Genomic DNA, 9,994 nt, shown 5'->3' with positions numbered 1-9,994 from the left:
TCAGAAAAACACATTTGCATAGTATATAAATTAAGTGATTAAATGTGGGATCTCTAGATCATGTTTTCTTCTATATCCATCTCAAGCCTAAATACCTATCCCGCAAGTACCTATGGAAGAAAAATAACCAATTGTATGGAGTGATACTACCATAAAGGGGTACTTAGATGTAGAAATAAAACTAAACACCCTAAAATGAAGACTAGAAGGATGGACCACCAAAGGGTTCGGACTACTAGAAAGATCAATAATTTTATATCAATCATGTCATCATGACAAAATACAATACATCAATCATTACACTTTTAGCTCACCATGATGGTCACATTTAGTAAAAATATGTTGGGTACATTTCAAAGAATATAAGGTGTAATAGTGGACTCCAACTCCAGGACATGTGGTCTTTTTGAGCATCCATGAGAACTCTAGAATATCCATAAACCTATGACACCTAAAGAATGCTCACAAAATGGATATTAAATGAAAAGAACTTTTAAAGACATGAGTGCCTTGTCCCTTCAAAAAGAGGAACAAATTTGTTGATAAATGAAATTTATATGGTTGCACTAGATATAAACATTTAGTAAAAGATGTTTTATTAATTATTGCATATGTATTAGTATTATTTTTATTAGTGAAATAAATGATAATGAATCTATAAAATTAAAAGTGGAAAAATTTATGAAGAAGTTACATTATATTCCCATAGTTAGAAAGGGAATTTTAGGTTCAAGTAGAGATGGATGTTTTTTTTCAAAGTGTAGAATGTTGGAGGATTGAACAAATTATGCTTCATTAAATTTATGAGATATGCATATTGAGATTGCTATTGAATAGTTTAAGGGATATCTTAAATTAAAACTTGAAATATTTATATATATAATAAAACTAATTAAATAATATAATGAAAATATTTTGTTAAGTGTGTCAAGAAAATACATTTATAATACAATTATATTTTATTTTAAAATTTAGGATAAAATAGATTTTGTTTTTATATGATAACAATATTCTACAAGGTAGGAAATATGTTTTAGCAATTTTTTACAACTAAAGGTAGATAGTTATTTTACGAATTTAATATAAATTATTGAAATATACAATTAAATTTAATAAGATTTTCCCAAACTTTTAAATATTTTTACAATAAAATTTTAATATTATTTATTATTTGTATATTTTTTATAAATATATTTTAGAATATGATTTTAAAAGTATTTGTTGATTAAAAAAATAATTTTATAAATTTAAGAAAAAAGTTAATAATTCAAAATATAAAATATTTGATAATGGTCAAATTTTATTTATCAATTATAAATAGAATATGGATTATCACATATCATAAAATCAAAACTCATTTAATTATTAATTAAATTAAAATTTGAAAGTCATATTCACAATAAATAAATTCTAATATATAATATATTTCGGAATCCTTATAATACTTTGCAAAACTGTTTAAAATAAATTTCTTTAAAAAATATCTTATAATTTAATTATATAATTAAATTATAATAACAAATTTTTGAAAATTATTATATAATATTTAATACATTTAAATAAAATTAAAAATTAAAAATCTAAAATACTCTAACCTACATCTCTATTCAAATCGCAAAACATCACAAATTGTAGCTATTGGAAGAAAATCACAAATCCTTGAGGAACAAAAAAAATGTGACAAATCCTCTAACTAAGGTATATCACAAGTCATTAAAATTTCTATTTATTGTTTCTGTTTCATTAGTGAAAGGCCATAATTATCAATTTTATAATAATTTTTAACTAAATTTATCTATATCACTTATTGAAAAAAAACATAATTTACTTTGATAAAATCATATATATAATTTAAATTTAATTTTATAATATATATAATTTAACTTAATTTTATAAGCGAGTATAACCAGTATTCGTATTCTTACATTATTAATTAAATTAAAATTTTAAAGCCATAATCATAATTTTAAAGCCATAATATAATATCATGAGTCCTTTCCTCGTATACGAATGCAGAGGTTTGCATATCTTCGAATGCCAATTTTCTCAACGCAGAAACACAATTTGGAGCATGAGTTGTAATCTTTCCCAACCTTTTTCCTGTAACAATGCTACTAATATTGATGGAGTCGGCATGTTCGCCAACACCGCAAGCAGAGATCAAAATGTCCTCTTCGGTGGTAACGTACGAACCTCAAATGTGACCACAATCTCACCTTGTAAATCACAAAGATAAACACTTGTTTCTGTGATGCACAATACGCCACTTCTTTTGGCTAAGTAGAGAGGTGGGCGAGCAAGAAGAATATCAGTTGATTTTATTATTTTACAAATTTCAGAAGATATATCCATGACCTGAATCTTTAAATACCATTGGTGAACAAATATTCTATCAGGGCCACATAAGTGCAAGAACTCAATGCTGCGTTGTGGAGTGACAGGTATGGAAATTTCTTTTCGAAGTTGTCCAGTCGCTTTGGAATAAATTCTCAATAAAACTTCCGTCCTCTCATCTTCGTTCTTATTTTCAATCATTATTAACATGTCCGTATTTCCTGGACTTCCAAACCTGCACTTTGATCTCAAGTTTTTGTCAGTTGAATCCGGAATTCTGAACAATTCCGTGTACTCTTTCAATTCAAAAAATTTGAATACCCTCTCATTCTCATCATAAATCATGCCTCTGCAATTTGGAAAATCAAAATCACAATCTTTTATTAGATCTTCTCGAAAGAGTTCTCTTTCTTCTGGATATTTTCCTGCTGCTATAGATGCAACGTCTAAGCTTACAAGTATTGTGACAATTAGATCGTTGTGACAATTATACCACATCGAGTCAATACTTTCAATACTATCAAACGGTATTGTGATGGGCGACCCATGCTTGTCAGTAATTTGCGACATTTCTCCATAGAGTCGCACTGGAACGATATAGTCGTACACATAAATTACAAATAATATGTCGCGGACTACGAGAAAATTTCTAATTTCCAGGCCAAATTCAAAGTCAAATGCTCGTAAATGATACTCCCGAAAAATATTTGGAATCTTTCTATTGTCTTTGTGATCGCACCACTCTCGCCTTCGCAGGTTCTGGAAATAACCCATGGATGACGAAACTCTCTCTGTCGTCGCTTCATCCTCTTCTTCTTCTTGAGAATGAGGTTGGTTTTCATTGAGAGACTCCCCGACCTCCTCAGATGGGAGAAAGTGTGAGCTCCCAGCAGAAGTTATGTGTGGTTGTTGCAGTGACATCTCATCTTCTGGTTGTCCATACCTTACGTTCTTAGTCACGTGATATTCCATTGCTAAATTTTTGAGGATGTTGAGGTGAATCCTTCGTTGGGTTTCGCTATCGATATCCGGGGAGCCGACATTCGATATTTCTTTTTGGAATTGGAGAGGTTTTGGATATGTGATTTATTTTATTATTTATTGTTTTCATAATTAGATTATTTTCGAAAACTTTTATTTCGGCCTGTAATATGTATATGTGAGATAATTTTGATAATTTTCATTGAAAAAAATTAGTTTGGCTATATTTTTTATATTTAAAATGTGTTGTTGTTGTTGTTGTTGTTGTTGTTGTTGTTGTTGTTGTTGTTGTTGTTGTTGTTGTTGTTGTTGTTGTTGTTGTTGTTGTTGTTGTTGTTGTTGTTGTTGTTTATTTTATTATTTATTGTTTTTGTTGTTGTTGTTGTTGTTTATTTTATTATTTATTGTTTTCATAATTAGATTATTTTCGAAAACTTTTATTTGGGCCTGTAATATGTATATGTGAGATAATTTTGATAATTTTCATTGAAAAAAATTAGTTTGGCTATATTTTTTATATTTAAAATGTGTTGTTGTTGTTGTTGTTGTTGTTGTTGTTGTTGTTGTTGTTTTAATTTTTATAAAAAAAATTATATTAATAAAAAATTGCATATTTCTTAAGGATTCTAAGATTAAAGTTTTTTGAATGAATGAATGAAGTTCATTAGAATGAAAAGATGATATTGGGATAAAAAGTGGTTGAGATACTAGAGCTTTAGGACAAATTTTTGCAAAGTGTTTATATTCAAGGGGACCTCTTCATAATCCAAGGCTTGAAGATGGCTCCAACTCTTCATGTCAAGTTGAATCTCCTCATGGAGTCTTTTTGCAAAATCCATTTCAGCATAAATTCTAGAACATGAGAAATTATTCTCCTTAACCTATGAAGAAGTAACATAGTGGCCTAATTTGTCTCAAATGGATTCAAAAATACCACCTCTGTAGATCATCTTTTCTAATAGATACACCTCAAGATGCCTAATACCCATCCAAAACAAATTCCTAATTTTAGGGGGTGTTACAACCATAAAGAGTAAGTAGAAGTAGAAATAAAACCAAGAACCCTAAAAGGGACTAGAAGGATGAGCTATGACTCACTACCAAAGGGGTTTGGACTAGTAGCAATATAAAAAAATGTATATCAGTCATCTCATCATGGCCCAATATTATACATCAATCATCGCATTTTTGGCTCATAGTGATGGTCACATTTGATAAAACATGTAGAGTACATTGAAGAGAATCAACGGTGTAATAATTGAATCCAACTTGGATTATTGTGGTCATCTCGAGAGTGCACGAGAAATCTAGAATACCCATAAAATTGTACACATAAAACATTCTCACCAAATGGATATTAAATGAAAGGTAGGTTTAAAGAGATGAATGCATTATCCCTTCCTTCAAAGAGATAGACAAATCCATTGATAAATGAAATTGTATGATCACATATCACAAACTATCATACAATTTCATGTAATCTAGGAAACACTTCTTTTTTTTCAAACAAAATAAAATGTTGAACTCAATAAGAAAAAAACACATGAGTAAAAAAGGCTAGAAAGCTCAATATATATTACACTGATGTCCATAAAGGATTCGATGTTAGTTTGATAGAGCATTTTAGAACTTTCCCATAAGCAAGGGTAGTTTTGTACTATCCAAATGGATTATATATAAATAATTTTACTTGGAACATATTCAATTTTGTAAGGACCTAACCAAGTAATTTCAATTTTACATTGTTTACCAACACTTTCGAATCTTTTGTTCCATAGAAAGACACCATTCTAAAAAACTTCATTGATGAGATTTCATGTTGATATTATTCTTTGTCTTTTATTGGTTTTGTACCAGATGATCAAATGGAATAAGTGTTTGAGTTAGTGTTCTTGTGACATAGCATGTTCTCTCATGGGGTATTAAGGAATACCCCTATTTTCAATAGATACTGAAAAATCCCCCTGAAAATATGTGTGTTAACCTCCATCCCAATACATTTATATGATTTTAAAAACCCATATTTTTACCATATATTCTAGGTTTCCATTTTTTCCATCAAACTTTTAATAAGCCTTCCTATTTCTACCTCATCTATCGAAACATAATGGAGCTCTTATGTTTCTTCAAACTCATTTCCCAAAGAACTAGTGAGAGGAAGGCCCTAGATTCTAAAAGATTATGTATTCAGCGATTAGAAATGCACTTACAGATGTTAATAGTGAGAATATCTATGAATACTAATGAGGAGATATCATGCTACACATAAGCCTCATCAACATTGAAAACAAATACTAACCTCCAACACCCATTGTTCCCAAAGAAAATTCCTTCCCATGAATTATATGTAATATGTGTCTCGCAGTGCTCTCGACAAATAATTTCATGGTAAGGTTTTCCAACTACAAACATCTTATAAGAATCCCATATACATATAAATTCACATAAACATGGGCATATGATTGAACTTCGTTTGAAATTTAAAGTAGATATACTATTTACAATGTACTATGAATCTTCATTTATACAATTAGTGTTATAAAGGATTTGTTTGTTGACAATGAATTAAAAACCAAGCTTAAGGATAAGAATGATAACGATGATAGTGTTTTTTTAATTTGATTATTTTGGGGCAAATCCAAAGAAATTTAGAAGGACAAGTAGAATGGATCTTCAAAGTCGGTTAAATAAGCCTCCTTACCCCCTATTTAAAATCCTCAAAAAACCTCCATATTCTCCTCCTAAAACGTTTAAAAATACTACATCAATACCCCCTAAACATTCAAAAGAAGTTACCTCTAATCACAATCCTACTACATAATGGCATTAAAAAATCAGAGGTTGTGGCTTCCTCATTTTAAAGACCTGGAACTAAGTACTCTAATCCAATTTTTTTTACTTCAATTTTAATGATTCTTTTGGTCCATCCACTCCATTTTAGTTTGAACATACCACTGACTATGTTATGAACCAGCCACAAAATATAGAAAAGATAGATCAACGTCTTCAAAATCAACCTCTTCGAGGGGGAAAGCTCCTTTACATTACAAAAATGAACAATTCCTGGATGATACAAATGACTATACCTTCGTTCTATATATAGGAGTCTAAGGGGTCACAATATAATAAAAATCGACATAAAAATTATAATATAAGGGTACAATAATAATAATAGTGGGCTTCTATGGGGCACACTAATAACAATATGGGGATAATACGGGCACAATAATGAAAATAAGGACTACAATGACAATAACAATGGGGGAATCACTAGTATCATAGGGACCTAACATGCCTGTCTCCTTCAAAAAATTATTGTCCTCAATGCTTGAGTAGTTTTGGATGCTTCTGTACAAAATCATCATCCTTGCATGTGGAATCTTCAGCGGGTAATTTCTTACACTTGATGAGATACTCTGAAATTGATCGATTTCATAACTGTCAAGTTCTTGTTTCTGTGACTGATTTAGGTACTAATATGATTTTTTCTTCCTCATCAAGTTCTAGCAATATTGTTTGAACTGGGAGCTTGTCACCTATAACCTTATTTAAACATGAAAAATGGAAGACTGGGTGCACTCGAGAAGCTGCAGGAAGCTCCAATTTTTATGCCATAGTACCAATATTTTGCAACACCTTGTATGGACTATTGAGTCTTGAAAATGTCATTCATTTGCATTATACTTTCACTATTATTTCCATTATATCACCTCCATTTCACCTCCATTTCACTACTATGTCACCACATTCATCCCACTTTCATTATCATTGGGCCACCTTTATGTTTTTCCAATCTTTATTATTTCTAAGCCTTTTAAGTGAATTTGTGGTTAAACATTAGAAAATAATGTGCATATGCTTATACCTAACAAATGGGTTGAGTTTGTTGACATGTGTAGGTTGAAAGGAGACTTCTAGAAGACCCTTATGTGGCACCCCAAGGCCAAATTCGAATTTTGTTGGAAAGAATCATGGGATCATGAGGATATGTGTCACATCTCCTAATTGTATTGTAACTCTAAAAAGACATGTGTCTTATGAGTTCCTATTTTGATTAGGACTCTAAAGGTAGAGGGAGAGATTCATGGATTATCATTAATGAGATGGCTCTCATCTTTTTGTATAAATAGGAGATCTATCTCCTTCATTTGCTAGTCTTTCCTTTTAGTCTTTTTCTTTGTCCTTTTAGCTTGTTAGTCCCATGGCTTTTGAAAGCTTTGGAGAGCTTTGTTGTACTTTGCACTTTTGAAGAAATTGAATAAAGCTTTGAAGTTATCAACATGGAAGGAGATGTGAAGTAGATGTCATGGAGCATATTAGGATGTAAGTAGAGTAGATTTCATTTTGTAAATATTGCTTTGTAGAATGTAAGGTAGATTAGATTTTCATTCATGCAATTTTAATTTATGCAAGTGTGTTTAATTTTGCTTTGATTTCATAGGTGGTAGGGGGCCCCCGCCTTGTACAGATGTATTTACTTTGTTTTCTTGTATTTCTTTTTCTGATTTTCATGTATATTAATGTACAGTTTGAATTACTGCATTTTCTTTTCTTTTTAACATGTATATTAATGTACAATTTGAATTACTACATTTTATTTTCTTTTTAACAATGTATATTATTGTACATAAATTGCTTTCAAGTTGATTGTAGATTAGTGATGCACATAGCCTTTTAATGAACTAATGACGTGATATAATCATCTTGTCCTTTTGCTGCAGCAAGGATACTGGGTCTCATAGTCATTCTTTCATTATTTGATTATTGCATTTTATTTCAATTGAACTAGTCACATTAAACACTTTAGAAAAGAAACAAGAACAAAACCCCAAAAGCAACATAAACTATAAAACAACGAAGTAAGAGAAAGGTTAACTAAGCACATATAGTGCACCACACTTCATCAGTTTACGATACCCGAATTGATAATTTATGTAGAGCAATTTAAGACGTTAAATTGACTAGACATTTTGGCGCCGTTGCCGGGGAAGTGTAATTAGGAGACCTTATTTCTTACATCTGAAAAAAATTAACAATTCTTGAGTATGCTCTCCTCCTGCACTTTGTGTGATCTAGAGGATCAGAAAAAGGATTGTTAAGTAAAAAAAAAAATAATAATTCTTGAGTATGCTCTCCTCTTGCACTTTTTGTGATCTGGAGGATCAGAAAAATGATTGTTATGTAAAAAAAAAAAGGTTAATAATTCTTGAGTATGCTCTCCTCCTGCACCTTGTGTGATCTAGAGGATCAGAAAAAGGATTGTTAAAAGAAAAAAATAGGAGACAAAATAACTTAAACATTTCAATTGATTCAATAAAAAAAAAAAAAATGAAACTCAACTGCTTTGATAGGTTCAAATTGTCCAAAATTGTCTGGTTATGGTTTGTAGTGGTCTTCAAAACACTATATCCTGTTTTAATAAGGTTTTGCAACTTAGCTGCGGAAACTGCCCTGATTACGCAGCTAGCTGTGAATTCCGCAGCTGTTTCAAGGTTTAGCAGGTTACAGGCATCTATTGAAAAAACCGACCACATGGGCATCTCCAGAATTGTCCCAACATGGATCCTATCCTAGTCACCCAGCTCAGATCAATGAAAAACCAGCCTAAGACCTGAGTCAAAGTCTTGTTTTTAGCATGTTTTTCTTGAAGTATTTGCTGCGTGAAATTGAAAATCATCAATCCTTTTTATAAAATTTTACAATTTCAGAGAGAAGAAAAAAGAAAAACAATCTATGGCTATCTCCATTCCTAGTTTTCACTATGGCTTCAATAAAAAAATCTGCCTCCCTGATCAATCTTTGGTCCATTTGGATTCAGTGGTGGGTTTTGTTGCCATGTGTGGTTTCAATTTGGGTTCAAAACTCTCTTCAATCATGCATGGGCTTGCTGGGTTATGTCATGGGAATGATTGTCTCAGACCCTAAGGACTTTGGAGTGTTAATACTTGCCTCCTTCCTATCAGTTTTCATGTGCAGTGCTTCTCTATTCTCTTCACACATATCGTATAAAATTGATGATGATTCTTGTAATTAGATATCCGGCTATCAACAAGAAAAAAATGGAGTAATCTGTTCTTGCCTTGATTGATTTGTTGTTGTCTCTAGCCCTGAATTGACCATCAGCATGTTGCTTATAGTATTCATCTTTGCGTCGGTGTTGCTTAGTGTACACAACCCAAAAGAGAATTGAAAGCATTATACTAGTTGAGACGAGTGCTAAGCCAATGTAGACCCAACGAAGATATTAGTCTTGGAACTTTCACTGATCGGGGCAGTTTCTGTATTTAAAATTTCAATTTGATCAGTCACAATATTTCCATCATTTTGTTGACCGAAGTCCAAACCACATGGGACAACTTTTACATCACGCTGCTAAGTTCACAACTGCCTCATTCTCTGCAACCGTAATTGAGCAAGTTGAGTATACTACATAACCTCCTGATTTTGAGCCTGCATCCGCCATGTCAATTGCTGCATTATCTTCATTACCGTCTGAGAAGTAAAGTCAACCCAAAAGATTTTTCTATCTACTATAAACACACCTGCAAAACAATAGATCAAACAAGAAAGGCCGAATGCAACAATACAGAACAGTAAAAATTGATAACTCAGAGAAAAAACGTAAAAAGCATAAAAACGTCAAACTTTACATGCTCAATTTGCCCAAATGGTAGCGAAT

At 31.3% G+C, this 9,994-nt stretch overlaps 1 protein-coding gene across 1 annotated transcript; it reads right to left on the bottom strand.

Annotated features, from left to right (window-relative positions):
• Positions 1-2,160: 2,160 nt before the first annotated feature.
• Positions 2,161-3,306, bottom strand: LOC149187825 (uncharacterized). Its single transcript, XM_089409779.1, has one exon. The coding sequence runs from the start codon at positions 3,304-3,306 to the stop codon at positions 2,161-2,163; it is 1,146 nt and encodes a 381-aa protein (XP_089265905.1).
• Between the last annotated feature and the right edge of the window lie 6,688 nt (positions 3,307-9,994).

Source organism: Pinus tabuliformis, chromosome 3_1 (genome assembly GCF_031772625.1).
Source record: "Pinus tabuliformis cultivar Carrire ecotype Pingquan chromosome 3_1, CPIR1, whole genome shotgun sequence".
In the NCBI taxonomy this organism is placed as follows: Eukaryota; Viridiplantae; Streptophyta; class Pinopsida; order Pinales; family Pinaceae; genus Pinus; species Pinus tabuliformis.
Note: the sequence above shows the minus strand (reverse complement) of the source record. Positions and strands in the feature narration are given on the sequence as shown.

Excerpts from the sequence above, each read along its gene's own strand:
- LOC149187825 (XM_089409779.1), bottom strand. The coding sequence starts at position 3,306 with ATGGAATATCACGTGACTAAGAACGTAAGGTATGGACAACCAGAAGAT.